At 41.3% G+C, this 17,407-nt stretch overlaps 1 protein-coding gene across 3 annotated transcripts in view; it reads left to right on the forward strand.

The window, feature by feature from the left end:
• The window catches only part of sphkap (SPHK1 interactor, AKAP domain containing), an 84,185-nt gene that overhangs the window by 48,308 nt on the left and 18,470 nt on the right, over positions 1 to 17,407 (forward strand). For all 3 annotated transcript variants that reach the window (XM_056234160.1, XM_056234162.1, XM_056234161.1), the window contains exons 4-7: positions 11,516 to 11,575; positions 11,994 to 12,131; positions 12,220 to 12,481; positions 13,877 to 17,249. In XM_056234160.1, the coding sequence (XP_056090135.1) occupies positions 11,516 to 11,575; positions 11,994 to 12,131; positions 12,220 to 12,481; positions 13,877 to 17,249 (3,833 nt within the window). The remainder of the gene's footprint in view (positions 1 to 11,515; positions 11,576 to 11,993; positions 12,132 to 12,219; positions 12,482 to 13,876; positions 17,250 to 17,407) is intronic.

Genomic DNA, 17,407 nt, shown 5'->3' on the forward strand with positions numbered 1-17,407 from the left:
CACATGACCCTTCAGAAATCACTCTAATATGATGATTTGCTGCTCAAGAAACATTTATGATTATTATCAATGTTGAAAATAGTTGTGCTGCTTCATATGTTTCTGTAAACCGTGTAAAACAGTAAACTTTTTTTCTGGATTCTTTGATGAGTAGAAAGTAAAAAAATTAATTAAAATATGAATTTGTGTCTTTACTGTCACTTTTGATCCATTGAATGCCTCCTTAAGAGTTTCTTTCTATGGTTCTCTTTTCTCTATTGTTGTTTGATTAATGTTTATGCAAAATAGACATGCCATGGCAAATTATGTTTTGATATATTGAATATGTGTAAATTGCCCTCATGCTCATAGAAGACAAAGTTGGAAAGGAAAGGTTTTAGTAAAAAATGTTGAAATGTAAAATTATCATCCTTCCATGAGTTCTGATATGTGAGGAAGGCCATTTGTACAAATATTTTCAGGCAGTATATATAGAGTCAGACTGGTAACCTGAAGGTTGCAGGTTCGATTATCAATAACCGAGGTGCCCTTGAACAAGGCAAGTAACCTCCAAATCGCTCTCTGGGTGCCGCAGTGAATATCTGCCCACTGCTCTGGGTGTGTGTGTCCACGGTTTGCAGTGTGTGTGTGACTACTCACTGCTCCTGATGTCAGCGCACTAACTTGAATGGGTTAAATTTTCCCTTCACACACATCACCAGGGCTTGACTGGAAGAGTGACCCGCCAAATGCGTGTGGTACGCAGTCACTCCTACTAGACACTTTGGTGGGTTGAATTTTATATATAATATATACAGTTTCCAATTGTACTCTTTTAAAAAGGCATCTGAAATAAAAAACTAAGTGATATTGGTATGTATCTGAAACGCTTCCCATACTAATTTTCCTCAGAATAGACACAATATCAGCTGTTTTTTCTCTCTCTCTCATCTCTCCGACAACGAGTGACACACAAACCCGCCTCCACTCACTCACTCGCTTCATTTGCTCCGGATGAACTTTGTTGGTGTTACAGGGTTTGAATTTCGGCGTGGGATTGTGCGTAATTTTACTTATTCCTGCAGATGTTGTGCTCACACCCGACGTGCACGGACATATATCCGCCTCTCGGTACTAAATTGAGTTCTTTTTGTCTGCTTATTGTGCTTAAACAGGAAAATACACACAAAATAATGTCAAAATGCTGGTCTTGGCAAGTATTCACGTAAACACTGTCAGATATGTTTTAAGTGAACGTAAACAATTAAGAGAGAAAACACGTGTAATAATATGATCAATGGATCTGTGCGTCATGTCTTAAAGTGACAGCAGCCTAAATACATCTGCTGCCAAATTATGAAATAATATTGGGAAAATATATATATATACACTCACCGGCCACTTTATTAGGTACCCCATGCTAGTAACGGGTTGGACCCCCTTTTGCCTTCAGAACTGCCTCAATTCTTCTTGGCATAGATTCAACAAGGTGCTGGAAGCATTCCTCAGGGAGTTTGGTCCATATTGACATGATGGCATCACACAGTTGCCGCAGATTTGTCGGCTGCACATCCATGATGCGAATCTCCCGTTCCACCACATCCAAAAGATGTTCTATTGGGTTGAGATCTGGTGACTGTGGAGGCCATTTTAGTACAGTGAACTCATTGTCATGTTCAAGAAACCAATTTGAAATGATTAGAGCTTTGTGACATGGTGGAAGTAGCCATCAGAGGATGGGTACATGGTGGCCATAAAGGGATGGACATGGTCAGAAACAATGCTCAGGTAGGCCGTGGCATTTAAACGATGCCCAATTGGCACTAAGGGGCCTAAAGTGTGCCAGGAAAACATCCCCCACACCATTACACCACCACCACCAGCCTGCACAGTGGTAACAAGGCATGATGGTTCCATGTTCTCATTCTGTTTACGCCAAATTCTGACTCTAACATCTGAATGTCTCAACAGAAATCGAGACTCATCAGACCAGGCAACATTTTTCCAGTCTTCAACTGTTCAATTTTGGTGAGCTCTTGCAAATTGTAGCCTCTTTTTCCTATTTGTAGTGGAGATGAGTGGTACCCGGTGGAGTCTTCTGCTGTTGTAGCCCATCCGCCTCAAGGTTGTGCGTGTTGTGGCTTCACAAATGCTTTGCTGCATACCTCGGTTGTAACGAGTGGTTATTTCAGTCACTGTTGCCCTTCTATCAGCTCGAACCAGTCTGGCCATTCTCCTCTGACCTCTGGCATCAACAAGGCATTTCCGCCCACAGAACTGCCGCTCACTGGATGTTTTTTCTTTTTCGGACCATTCTCTGTAAACCCTAGAGATGGTTGTGCGTGAAAATCCCAGTAGATTAGCAGTTTCTGAAATACTCAGACCAGCCCTTCTGGCACCAACAATCATGCCACGTTCAAAGTCACTCAAATCAACTTTCTTCCCCATACTGATGCTCGGTTTGAACTGCAGGAGATTGTCTTGACCATGTCTACATGCCTAAATGCACTGAGTTGCCGCCATGTGATTGGCTGCTTAGAAATTAAGTGTTAACGAGCAGTTGGACAGGTGTACCTAATAAAGTGGCCGGTGAGTGTATAGCAGTTTTTCTCCATGGTATCGGTGTCAAATTTGTGGCCAGTGAAAATGCTGAGTGGCTAGTAACTTTGGAAAACCACTCGCCACAGTGGCTGGTGAGCAAAAAAAGTTAATGTCAAGCCTTGCTTGTCACTGTATAAAATGTTATGTGCGAAGGGAAATGTAATGTACAGATGGATACATTTTTGCCAATAGCAAGCAAGTAACCCTGCATATTTAGTTAATTTAACACACCTACACGCTTCCATGACCGTCTGTCCTTTCTAAATAATAAATGAAAAGTTGACATGCCACATGATGGCAGTGATCCAGACTATCCAGCCTGAGAGAGTTGCACCTGATTTGAAAGCACTGATTGTCATTAAAATGAATGTACTAATAATGAAATTGCTATGGTATTTGCATATTTTATCCTATAGACACATTAATATGCATTTATATAGGGCTGAAAAATAAATGATTTTCACAGCAGGTACACTGAGTTGGGACTCCTTTACACACACTGTTTTCCCTTCATCAGTATCTTAATTATTAAGTTCAGTCGCAGCTTCTGAAGGCAAACAGAGCCAGTGATTTCATCAGTTCATTAGAACAGCGCACATATTAACCATGGTATTTATAATAAGACAGGTTAAACCATGCATGGATCCTTATTACTATTAGATACAGTAAAACAGATGTAAATGCTTATTTGAGAATGACATTTCGAACCCGAATAGTTTCAACTACGTTAAATTCATGGTAAATATTTGTAAGGGTGGTTTTGAAACACCTTTTAATCCACGTTGGTGTCTGTTTTCTCTTGCCTTCCTCATCAATAATGTCTTGGCTGTTTAATGTTTCAGCTAGCTATACCAAGTAATTTTGTGTTCCTGTTGTGGTTTGTAACAGATCATTCAGATTGTGACCCATTTACACAGTCTGGCGCCCCGTGATGCCGATGTTGTATTACAGCAAATGAGGAGGAAGTAATAAGCATATTGCAGAGACAGAACTCCACAGAAAGCTCCACTGATTTCCACAGAATATAAACTCGCCTCGCCATTCTCAAAATTATTTGCATTGATTCCCATCCTTTAGTGTGTTCGTTTTTAAAATATTGTTGATTATCCTTTCAGCTGAAAAGGAGTGAAGTAATCAGTGAACAGATTTTACAATATACAAATCCATTCCATAGAAATACACAGATTTTCTCCCCAAGTCAGCACAGAAATTGCACAATAAAAAAAGATTTCATCTGGGCCTGGTAATAACTTAACACTGACAGCCAGAAACCATCTCGTTCGGAGAATGCAGTATTAGTATCACATTAATCCTGTATAGCAGGACACTTAGAAAAAACTACAATGCAAATCACACTGTAAAATTCTAATATGTTAATATTGCAGTCCAATTCAAACACATTAGTTTGCAACAATATAAATTAAATTAATTAAAGCTGCCAATGGGGAATGAAAAAACCAGCCCGATCTCATGAAAGTGCGTATCTATACAACGAATGTTATTTCTCGTGCCATTTGTAAGCCAAAAATAGTTTTTGGGTGTATGATACGCAGTTTTCGCGTGTAATCCTACACAAGGGGCTTTCATTGCGTAGCATATTGGCGTATAAATGGCACGAGAAATAACATTCGTGGTATAGATACGCACTTTCATGAGACTGTGTTGGAAAAAACGTAATTAAAGATATATTAATAAAATAAGTCTTAAAGGTGCAATGTGTAATAATTTTGAGTATCTATTAACAGAAATGCAATATGACATCCATAACTATGTTTTCAGAGGTGTATAAAGAACTTACTTAATAAACCATAATGTTTTTATTGCCTTAGAATGAGACATTTATATCTACATAACCGCGGGCACCCCCTTCTGAAGGTCGACATATTGTGACGTCATGTTTCTACAGTAGCCGAACGCGAACACACAGCGCTACAGAGCGCGTTTCGTCACTACCTTGAAAGAGAAGCCGCAGAAACCTAGAAGCTAGCCATAAACACCGTGAGTAGTGACTTTTCCCTTGTCAATGGTGTAAAATATGTAGTTGGATTGGTCCATGTAACTTAGTTCTTCTCCCTCGCTGTGTTATGGCTTTGCTATGTGGGGATAAATCTGCTGGTTACGTTTGTGAGACAGCTGATTATACTCTTGCCATTGGTCGTAAAACAGTAACGTTACAGGAATCACCAACCCGTCGATCGCGGTCGACAAGTCGATCTGGGAAGCATTTTAAGTCGATCGCGAAGAGTTTTCAAAATCAGAGAAAAAAAGCCTATTGTGTGTAGTAAATGGTGTCTAGGGGATGCGGAGGCGCGCGCGCTGTTACAATCACGTCATTTTTGCCGCGCGCACCTTTGGGCTCATGCGGACGCGTCGAGTTTAAACAAGGCTTTACGCTTTAACCAGCTCAGCCACAGTAACAGCTCATATTAGCCAGCTAAGCTTTTAATACCCTGTTCGAAAACATATACAGTGTTGGGGAGTAGTTAACTACAAGTAGCGACACTACTAACTTAACTACATTTTTCAGTAGCTTGGCAGTAGCTCAGTTGCTTTTTAAACAGTGTAGCTTTTCCAGTAGCTAACTACTTTTTGCAGCAAGTAGCGGTGTAGCGCGAGCAAAAGCTACATTGCGTTTCGTCGAGCCTGCGCGAATCAGCGCGATGCAAGGATTATTCTTCTTCTTCTTAGATTACAAACTAATTTTTTGCCATTACCGCCACCTGTTGTTTAATCACGCATCTTGCGGCTAACGGTTCATTGACGTACAGAAGTGGGTTGACACAGCCCATGATGGAGTAAGACGTGGCGGCAGATTTGGAGGATGGAGAAACAACTAACGTTAATTATCCATGGCCTTATTTGTCCAAGTTCATGTCTCTCAAAGAAACGACAAGTAAAGGTTACACTTTTGTATGCAATCTTTGCAAACCAAAGTTTAAAACGCTGTCTACGTCGAAGACCTCAAACACAAATTTAAGGACGCACATACAGTAATGGCCATTTTAAATGTATTATTTAATCCTGCTTTATTGCTCTCTATGTTAAAGCAAATTTCTATTTCTGATTTAATTACCATGACCCGCCATGATCTGTCCGCCAGTTTGGTAATGAACATAAAAGACCACTAACGTTTGCGCCATCGTGTTTGACAGTTGTACAAAAAATGTAGGCTAATCTTAGTTTGTTTATCGCACGACAAAGGCTTTGATCTAATTAAATTGCTGTATAGATTTGTTGTGACTGGTTTCAGAGCTAATTGTTTTAAACACTAAATATTTTACTTAAAACATTCCTCAGACACTTATTCAGTTATTTATAATATACGTTGTTCAAAAAAAGCAAAAGTAGTTTCAATGTAGCTAGCTACTTTTTGATAGTAACTTGTAGTGTAGCTAACTACTTTTCCAAAAGGTTAGCTTGACTGTAGTTTAACTACTTTAACTTGCGAGTAGCTTGTAGCTTGTCAAACTACAGTTTCAGAGTAGCTTCCCCAACACTGCATATATAGTTGCATAGTTTCATGTGGTTCTTCTCCCTCGCTGTATTATGGGTTTGCTATGTGGGGAGAAATGTGCTGGTTACGTTTGTGAGACAATCAGCTGATTACTATTATTATATTATATATTAAGACCCTTGATCCTCACCTGAAACTTTATCCATGATGTGGTTTATAATGGACTGTGGTACAGAAACAGTGACAATGTTACACACTCTTGGCTTACTCTGGCTATTCCTCTGCTGTCTCAGACGACAATATGTTTGTCCCGTTTTAGCCACCGTAGCTTCTTCGAAAGGGAAGGGTGAGCAGTGGGCTGAGCCCTTAGTGCAAACTCGCAACCGAACCACTAGATGTCGCTAAATATCACACACTACACCTTTAATGTCTAACACATTTTTACCAGAAATCGATGCATAAATAATTACTTTAAAAAATCCTTACATCGAGGGCCAACAGACCAATATGAGATCGCCAGTTGGAGTCCTTAAAAAGGTGGTGTGCATGCTGTATTACGTAAGTGATGAGGGGAGACTTCGAAAGACCGCCAGTGTCACGGCCGACTGTGTCTGTATGTGTCTCTGTCCACCTAGGTCCGTGTTTAGGAGCCGTAGATGAAACCCACAAGGAAATAATACAGCCATCTGTCAACTCAATGGATAACCTGAACCGGAAGAGTAGATATTCCCTGAATGTGCGAGCTGTATGTGACTACAAATACAGATTTACAGATGTCGTCATAAAATGGCCAGGGATTGTTCATAACACGCGTGTATTCGCCAATTCCAAGCTAAATAGATATTTTAAGACCGGAAATATCCCTACACTATAGAAGAAGATTGTGGGTGACAAGGAGGTGATGCCCATTTATCTTTTGGGAGATCCTGCCTACCTACTACTGCTTTTCCTGATGAAAGAATATGCAAATGGGAGCTCCGCTCCTCAAGAACAATATTTTGGACTTTGGTGTCTATTATTACTGTGAGACCATGAGATTATGGGTGACACTGTGTGTTCGATCAGGATTGCCAGACTCCCACACAGAGCAGACATATGTCTTATGAGTATTCTTTTCTGTTACTGTTTTTCTGTTGCACTTTATTTACAGTCCCGTTCCGCATGTACATACTATGTACTTATTATAGTCATTATAATAACTGGGTAATAACTAGGTACTAACCCTGAATTTACCTTTAATCCTAACCTTAAAGGTGCATTGCGCAACTTTTCATGTTAAAAATACCTGTTTTTCTATCCTATACATGCTTAAAGAACTGCCTGATGGGCTGAATGAGCCCTTCTCTGCGCACTGAGATTGCCTCTATAATCCTGTACAGTAAAATATATAAGAGGGATTCGGGCTTGAATTTGAGACTGGGCGTGACGTCATGCGCGTTCACGCTCACCAGGCTATGTCTCGCAGGTTTGTGTATTCGCCGGCGCCGCCATTCTTAGCATCAGCGAAGACAACTCGTGCGTCAAAGGTAGAAGATGGATTCAAAGAGACCGGCTTGTAGTCCATTCCAAACCCCAACGCAAACTCCACGTAAAGTAAAGAAAATAAAAATTTGGTCTAGTGCCACCAAAAGGTCCAAATTGGAGTCAGACAGGCATCGGAGTAAGATGAGAGTCAACCTCGGGAGGCATTCAACAAATGGAGAGATCTCCGGTCTGCTCTTGGTTTCAAACGGGATCCTCAGTTGGCTTTTTTCTTGATAAAACGGTAAGATATAGCCCAGTCTCTAATGTTTGATACGGCCAATCTATGTATGGCAACAAATGACGATGCGTAAAATGTGTAATGCTTTAGCGTAAGCTAGATACATGTACAATCAGAATTGGTTTTTACTACCATTGTTAGTGAACAGTTTCATAAACTAGGAATTGTGTTCGGAAGAATAGTACAACATGAAACATAAAACATATCCAATAAAAGATGCGTGTGGTCCATGAGCGTGCACAACTGGTTGCAGTTTCGCTTGTCGCCAGAGGGGGCGTAGTTCTGCAAAAACTCAGAGACTTGCGTTTTGCACCTTTAACCCATGTAGTTGTATTATTATTGTATTATTACCTTGTATTGCCCACTAATTTCCTAGGTTAGTACACTGTAAGTGCACATACTGTAAAATAAAGTGCAACCGGTACTTTTTACGGTACGAGTTTTGTAGCGGCACATTTTCTACTGAGCTTGTTGAAAATATCATTAGCTCAGTATAAAAACAGAAGTGGTCAATGGAAAGTTCCCACTATACACAAACAAATGTGTGATGTGTGTGTTTGAGAGAGAATGAGAGAGAGAGCATCCAGAATGTTGTGTGTAAGTACACTGACTGAGGTAGATGAATGTTAGTGTGGTACAGAAATCCATACAGACAGATGGGCAGTCGGTGTGCAGGAGTACTAGAATGAGCAAGCGAGAGGAGTGTGTTCTGTTATGTGCGTGTGAGATGCAAATTTCCACTCTGAATAAAAAGAGTCTAATTCAGGCTCAGTTGCTAACTCCCTTTTTGTCACCTTCACCCTGTATCCTTTTCCAGTTTCATTTAATATCCTGATTTAATGAGTAAAGTCATCACCATAACATCACTATACTCCCCTAAATCACCTCTCTTAACCTTAAACCTTCAGCAAATTCTGCTACTGGTCATGCTGTAACTGTGTGTCGCATTGAATCAGTTTTGATCTCTCAGCAGTGTGATGCGTTGATTGTGTTGTAGTCATTTCCAGAATGAGAATTTTCAGCTTTTCTTACTAATTTTACCGGGAAGACACCCACTATATTTGTATCATTGAGATACTATTATAGTTTTTATTAATATTTTGAAATAGTTTTAATTTTTTTTATTTCCATTTTCATTTAAATTTTAGTTACTGATAGTAAATCAGTTTTTATTTTTTTTATTATGTCTACATAAAATGTTTTTATTTTTAGTTTGAGCTATTTTAGTACAAAATGAGAAATGTTAGATTTTTTTTTTCAGTTAGCATTTATTTTATTATAATTTTTTTATCGTTTTAATTTCAACTACTTTTTAGCTTTTTAGTTAGTACTTTAATTTTTCGTTTTATTTAACTGCAATAACCCTGCTCAGGGAATCCCGTTTTTTATTAGTGGTGGTCCCTGTTATTTTTTCTCATTCATGGATTTGTAACCTTTCTTTCTATGTCCATGAATGACACCTCAAATCAGTAGTATCCAAAATGACCTTATTGCTTTGAATTGGTAACATAAACAGGCGAACATATTTTTCCAAAATGTAAACTTTAATTTGCATCATATTTATTTAAAATGTTAGTCCTTATAAAAAGGATTTTTAAATTACATTTTCCTGGAATATTAGTGATAAACAGCCCAGGACATTGAGAAATTAAATACGAGCAAATTCCCTTATCTGTGCGAATGGCACCTAGCAGCAATCACCTAGCAAAACACTGGCAACCATTTAGAATGGTTGCAAACCAGCATCCTAATATCATGGCAACATCTTTTGCATGGGCAAGCACAATGCATATTTTCTTCATTACGAAAAACCTAATTAGATCTACTATTTATTTTAACAATGCACATTATTTGTTTATATATTTAGTTGTTTACTAGGTGTGTGTTCGTGTGTGTGTGTGTGTGTGTGTGTGTGTGTGTGTGTGTGTGTGTGTGTGTGTGTGTGTGTGTGTGTGTGTGTGTGTGTGTGTGTGTGTGTGTGTGTGTGTGTGTGTGTGTGTGTGTGTGTGTCAAAAAAAGGCAGTGACTGAGTCACCCATCAGCACCACAATACATTAATAGTGCCACCTGACAGCTGAGACACTCCAAACCACCAGCGCAAGATCAGTTCTTATGTGTGAATATGACAGTTCAGGACAATTATGGCAGGTTACTCTCTCTCTCTCTCTCTCTCTCTCTCTCTCTCTCTCTCTCTCTCTCTCTCTCTCTCTCTCTCTCTCTCTCTCTCTCTTTCAAAAGCAGATGCATTCCTCAGGCCAGAACTATTAAACAGTACATCTGTACAGTATATACATATATACTTAACACTTATGGATGAGTACTAGATCATTTACTGTTGCATTAAGTAAGCAGCTGGAATAAGAGAGATTAAGTGCTACATCTGGGATACCTGAGAGTGAAATCCATCCTCGCTCAGAAAAACCTACAGATTCCAAAAACCTTGTCACTAATGTGATCTTAAGTGTCTTTAAGTGAAGAGGGAAAGAAGAGCTCTCTCACACACACACATCCACAAGGACACATTTGAGTTAAGCATGCGACTAGCAATACAATATGCTTTTAAGAGACTGATGAGTCATTAGAATCAATTAGTTGCAGAGTGTGTGTGTGCGTAGAGTGATGTGCGATGAACAAGATAAAAAAAAAAAAAGAAAGCTTTGTAAGAAAGCACTTAAGAGTGATAAATAAGTGAAAATAAGTGTTGTTCAAGCTCTGTAAACATGAGGGAGAAAGAGATGAAGGTTTTTATATGCAGTTGCTTAAAGTTACTCATCCTTGTGTTATTCCAAACCTGTATGCTTTTATTTTGTCGGTTCATAGTGACACAGCTGTCAAGCTGTCAATTGCCATGAAAGCGGTCCATGATGTAACTCATGTACTGAATTCTTCTGAAGCCTAACGGTAGCTCTGTGTGAGGAACCAAAATTTAAACTTGGCTGTCTGTGCAGCAGTTTTTCTTATTTATTGTTAAATCAGTGCTACATGACAAGAGAGAAAAAAGGGTTGTGGCATTCCCTTTTACCAAAAAGTTTGGGAAACTTCAACACCCATAATGCACTGTGCACTGCCTGTCGGAAAAAAATGCAACGGTACGATCTGTAGTTTTACCACAACATAAAATGGCGTGTTTTGTGTCATCTGGCAGACTTTTGCTCACAAATAAGCAGATAGAGCCGGGTGCAGGCAATATGGAGAAAGAGGTTTTTTTGGGGGGTTTTCATATCCTACCAGCATGATAACAATACAAAGCTGCTTGAAGAACTGTAAATGTATCCTTTAAGTCATTATTTTCTACATTCAATGCAAATATGAGACTTTTAGGCAACGCTCCAGATTTGACATGTTGTAAATAAAAGAATATGTGGAATGAAAATTTACATTTGAGAGCTGCAACAAATGAGAAGGTATATTCAGAGCTAATCTTCTGTGTCCTGTATGTAAGTAACCCCTCCGGTCCTACTCGCCCTGCTCCGAGCGGGACTCGAACCGGCGTCTCCGGCATGGGAGGCAGGCACGCTTACAAGGAGGCTTAAAGACTGAAGTCAGTCTCTAGTGCACCTCTTAAGATCAGGGGAGTGAGTTTTACCCTGCAGCTCTCACTAGCTGTTACATGCATAACTTTGGGTACGCTGTGTTTGTATACGAAAATGTATGTATACAGATAGTTTACCTTACTTTACCAGGTGCTATTTCTCTAAGATCAGCCTCTCTCTTCTCAGATCTGCTTTGTAAACCTGGACAGACATACCCCTGATCGACATGACGACAGCTACATCAAGGTGGGTGGAGATTGCCTTTCCTTTATTTTGAGCTGTGCATGATGTTAGCAATGCCAAAGTCATGGGCTTGGGTCTAGTACTAGTACTGCTTTGGATAAAAAGCATCTACCATTTGAAAATAACTCAATTTTAAACTATCACTAATAAATAGTCTAGTGTTTTATCATTCCCAGTTGACTGTTTTTTATTAATATCCAAATAAATATCCAATTCCCTTCACCCCCTCTCATTTCTAATTCATTCAAGTATTCTAGTTATTAACAAGTATATGAATGTCTTTCATCATTTCCTAAGCGTACAACATAAACAATGTTTCATCTAATTAAAAGGGAAATTAGAAACAAAACAAATTACCAAGATAATGCAAGCAAGGACCTTCATTTATGTGACTTGAATATTAGCATAAATTTTCCCACAGAAACTGGCCTCAGTGTGCCCAGAGCTGCCACGGTTAATTGAGTCTCTCGGAGTGCGGCAACCCAAAGAAAATGAGATTCTGCTTCTCAGCAGCCTAGAGTCACCGGACTCCTGCCAGCATGACCCAAGCCACCCACAGGTGAGATATTAATATAGACCGGAACAACTGACATAATTTTACAGCTTACAGTCTACCTTGTTAAACTGTTTATGTATGCATATTTCAGAACCAGAGAACAGCGGATGTCTGTCTGGTGCATTGTTCCTGTGGGCGCCGCCCTAACCAAACGAACAGTGTCGTTTTTGAGATCAACAAATTCCTGATTGGACTACAGTCAGGGCAAGAGAGGCAGAGACATGGCCGATTGGCTGGTCAGCGGGCTGCTGAAGATGACACCAACCGCTCTGTTTCATCCATAGAAGAAGACTTTCTCACTGCCTCCGAGCAGCTTGGAGAAGACAGTGAGGACAGTGACCCATTCAGAAATGGTAAACCGTCTATCCATCTACCAATCCATCCATCCATCCATCCATCTCTCCATCCACCCATTCATCCATCCATCCAAAAAATCACTCAGAAACCTCATTCTGACTCCATATTTTATCCACTGTGGTACTTTCTATGTCCTGGTATGTAATGAGAAAATGCGACTTTAGTGCAGCTCTGGCACTTTTGCTGCATCTTCCTACTGTCCACCTTTTGAATAGACAGAAAATTACTTGAATTATGGTTGAAAGAGCATTGAAAGAGCCATTTCTTGCTATCTGTGAGCCTGCTTCGATAAGAGTGGCCCTATTTGGAGGACTGTTTGGGAGTGTTTCCACCCCAAGGCTATTTCTTAATTTAGTAACACAAGTTACTAGCCCCAGTCACTACCAATGAGATTACGGTTTTCAAAACAATTTGGGCATGTCACATAAATTTGCAACCATAAAAAGCACTGGAAAAAAAAGTCTTTAGTTTTGCCTTCGGGAATTATTTGGACCTCAACTTAAGTTTTGTCTAGGTTGCACTGGTTATAATAGACTTTATCAAAACTGCAATCTGCTGTTCTTATTTAGATACAAAGTAACCAAGCAACAGCATGGATGCAACAGAAAAAACAGCAGTGAAACAATTAATTATCTTCAATCTATGTTAATGAGTATGTGTGTGGGAGAGAAAAATAAACAAACAAAGGTTGTATTTGCAGATATGATATACAAGACTCCATAACAAAGAAGTGCTGGCCCCAAAATGTCTTGTGCATTTTCATTGTGCATGTCTGAAAGCTTGTTTGTCTTGCATTATTCTGTGCCACTGCTTTGGCCTCTAACAGTAAGCCAGACCCCTGAATGTCTACATGTGGTGATACTCGTCCCATGTCTAATATTAAAGAGACAAGATACACTGGGCTAATCTATAATTAATCTCTCATATGGAATTAGAAGTAATACTGTGTGAAGGTTATGCTCTCCTCAAAGCCAATGTAATATTCATAAACAGATCGGCCCAGATAATGATCTGCATTTGTATGGGCTTGGTTATGGAAAAGGGAAAACTGGTACAAATATAACTGTGTGTTATGGATATCTTGCTCAGAGCTCTCACTCCGACCCTTACTATATCCACTGAACATAACAGGCAACGAGATAATTCTCATTTAGACTTTGTACCTCCTTTCCAGTTTCGTCTTTCATTTTCACATATCTTCTTTGGTCTGTCTATCTGTCTCTAATTTCTTTCTTGGGCTGTGAATGTGCTTCATTTACATGTGCATTAAATTTGACTTTTTGTGTGGGATTATGAAACAGTTTCAGAGGTCTATCTTTAATCTATTTCCTCTCTCTCTGCTCCACCACCCCATTCCTCACCAACCCTGTCACATGCCTTTCTTTCTGCAGATCCTGAGATTTCTATCATGCCGGTTAAGTCGGTTAAGGTGTTAAGAGCAGCCCACGCTCAAAGAAGGAGTGAAATGGAGAGAGAGGATAGTGAGGACTCCGAGACCCTCTGTACCTCTTCCAACTCCCAAAAGCTTTCAAGAACATATTGCTCCCATTCAAGAGGCCAACCCGCCACCCCAAAACAAGTCAATCGTCACACCAATGAGTCTGCTGGCCACTATGCCACCAATCTGGCTGAATCAGTCCTGCAAGATGCTTTTATTCGTTTGTCACAAGATGAGCCTTCTTTTGTAGCGGAAGCAGCTGTGAGTGTGTCCACAACCTCGCAAAACTCAAGTGATGCAAGTCATTCCACTGAAGAGCCACAGAGGGCTCGAGCCTGCTCTTTTGAACTTCCTAAAATTGTGATTGTCCAGAGTCCTGACAACAGTGAGGAGGTAACAGAGTGGCCAGATGAACAGTCACATGTGACATCAGAGCATGATAGTGTAAATATGGCCAGAACGAAACATGGTCACCCCCAGCACAACTCGCCAATTGGACCCCCCACTAAGCCGGTGGAAATAGCTTTGGCATGTGCTGCAAGTGTCATCGGTACCATTACCGCCCCTCAGGTCACAGAACAACTCACACTGGAGTCAGGAGAAGAAGATGAATGTGAGGATGATGATGATGATGATGATGAAGAAGAAGAAGGGAGTGAAACCGAACAAGGGGAGTATTCATTTTCCTCTGCAGTATGTGGAATGTCTCAGGTCGCTGGAGCCGTAGCCGCGGTAGATCTAGCAGATGACTCTGGGGATAATGAAGATTTGACAGACATGTATTCTGCCTCTATGGGACTTCTGTCAGTTGCCCAAGCTTCAACTGCAATACCTCTCCACTGTAGCATTGCAGAGGGCACCAGCGTTGAGGCTTTCAGAGCCAATGTGGCTGAAGTTCTCCTCAGGGAAGCTTCAGCTGTACTCACCCACAGACAAAGTTATTCAAGCGTTGCAAATTTCCTTGAAACCACACATAACAAGATCGTGGATGGCATCACAAGTCCAAGAAGGCCCTATCATGAACAACAGGACGTGGATAACTTTACCCAGGAAATATCAGACAATATATTTCAGAATGCCCTTGAGAAGGCTGAGAAGAGAAAAGAGCTTGAGGGTCCTGGAAAAGATGCCCCAAACATTGAGGGTTTCCTCTTGGATTGTGTGAATAATTTGCTCTTTGATGTCCTGTGTGTAACATCAAGGAAAATCAGTGAAATTTCAAAATGTAGCTTTAGGGAGTATGAGGCTGATACCAAGTCTGGCAGGGAAGCATTGAGCCAATTACAGCGTTTGATTGAGCCAAGCCAGGCTTATAATCATGACGAGAGACGAGGCAGTGTGGAGAGGTTGTCTGCTCTCATAGGGAAAAGAGAGAGAGAGCAAAAGCACATACAGGAGGAGAGAGAAAAGGAGCCCAAACTGAAAGAACCCTACAGACTTACTCTGAACAGAGTGACTGCCACTATGGTCAAAGAACAATCTGACCTGCAAGGGCAGCTGGGCAGAAGTGACAAGAGCACAGACTCTGCGCTCCCTTCAGCTGAGAGCTCACCACTTCACATGGCACGAGGGAGGGCAGGAGGAGAGAGCGAGATCAGACAGCAGTCTGTATCATCCTCTTCAGGAACACTTGTGGCACTTAAAATGGATTCGGGTGAGTTCAAAACTCCCGTCACATGCTTTGCGGAAGACTTGGCTACCACAGTAGTATCCATGGCTACAGAGCTGGCAGCGATATGCCTGGAGAACTCAAGCGGAAAGCAGCCATGGTTCTGCGCCTTAAAGGGTGGCTTAGAAGGTCCAGAGGGGCTGCTTCTGCCCTGCCGCACAGCTGCAGCACTGCGACGAAAGGAGATACAAAATGGCACTGCAGTCACCAAGAAACACAGACCTCCACGTCTCAGTGAAATTAAACGTAAAACCGAAGAACAGCCTGAACTTATGGAGCGTCTGGTCAACCGTGTTGTGGATGAAACTGTCAATCTAGATGAACCCACAACGTCTGATCCATTCGCACTCTTTGCGTCAGAGGTCACAGCCAGGATATTGAACTGCCCAGAATTAAGTGTGGTGGACACTTCCAAATCTGGCCAGTCATCTCGCAGTCGCAGCATTTCTCTGCAGTGTGAGAAATGGAGCAGCAGGGGGAAAGCGTCAAGCTATGAGAGCATTCCAGAGGAGGACGGAGATCCCTCCGGAATGCTAAACACTTTGGGACCAGGTAACAGGCTTGGGCATAATTTGAGCAGAGGTAGCTCTATCTCCAAGCAGTCCAGCTGTGAGAGCATTACGGATGAGTTCTCTCGGTTCATGGTGAACCAGATGGAGACAGAGGGTCGAGGGTTTGACCTTCTGCTGGACTACTATGCTGGGAAAAATGCCAGCAGCATCCTTGCAGCAGCTGTTCAGCAAGCTGCCAGTAAAAAAAACGGACACCTCAATGTGCGGACATCATCTTGTCTCTCTAAACAGTCCAGCACTGAGAGTATCACAGAGGAGTTTTATCGCTTCATGCTGAAAGACATGGACAAGGAGAACAAGGACTACAGTCTGACCAAGACCAAAGAGTGGAGTAATAGCCTATTACCCCCGTCCCCCAGAAGCCCTTTTTGTATCCGTCAGTCTTCTGTCCCTGACAGGCGATCCTCAGACTCCAGACTAACTGTAAACTCACCCATCAAGGCTAATTCATTCGATGGTTTTGCTCGAAATGTACATGGAGACTCACTCAACATCTATCCAACCAACTCTGTGTCATCAACAGGACTCTGCAAGTCTGATTCTTGCTTGTATAAGCGTGGCCAAACAGACCAAATCACAGACATGCTGATTCACGAAACCTGGTCCAGCTCTATTGAGTCTCTAATGCGCAAGAATAAGATAATTGCGGAGCCCTCAGAGGACAGTTTGGAACTCGATTCTGCCGACTCACAGCCACATGTACAGCTCTTTGCTAATCGTCTAGCGGCAGACATTGTAGAGAGTGGCAAATCCTTGCTTGGAGGCCAACAGGACATAATTGTGGCTGCTTGTCAGCCACAAATTCCAGTTGGAGAAAGAAGACATGGCTTTAAACACTCTCGTCGTGAAAATGGAGGAAACCGGCCAAGCTTGGAGCGTCAGGAAAATAGCTGTAGCTCCCACAGTTCCTCCTGTGTGCGGCAAGCGTGGCGGGGACAAAGGGAGGTACCCTTGATTCACATTGAACCAGATCAAAGAGAAGAGGCCTCGGGAGACAAGGGGAGGGTTGGGCCTCACCACTGGGAAGCATTCCATCAGATCCAGCTACAAAGTGGTAGAGAGAGTGAGACAGCAACCAAAAACAGGTACAGTCTAAATATATTTGCATACACATTCTTGCTATCAGAAGTTAAGCCTTAATTGTTGTAACTGCTCACAGCAATGCGTGTTAATGTGTGTTGAAACACTGTGTTAAAACATCTCGAATCAACCGTATGAATTTGACATGAGTGTGAGAGGTAAG

This window comes from Rhinichthys klamathensis, unplaced genomic scaffold, assembly GCF_029890125.1.
Source record: "Rhinichthys klamathensis goyatoka isolate OS25496 unplaced genomic scaffold, OSU_Roscu_1.1 h1tg000391l_1, whole genome shotgun sequence".
In the NCBI taxonomy this organism is placed as follows: Eukaryota; Metazoa; Chordata; class Actinopteri; order Cypriniformes; family Leuciscidae; genus Rhinichthys; species Rhinichthys klamathensis.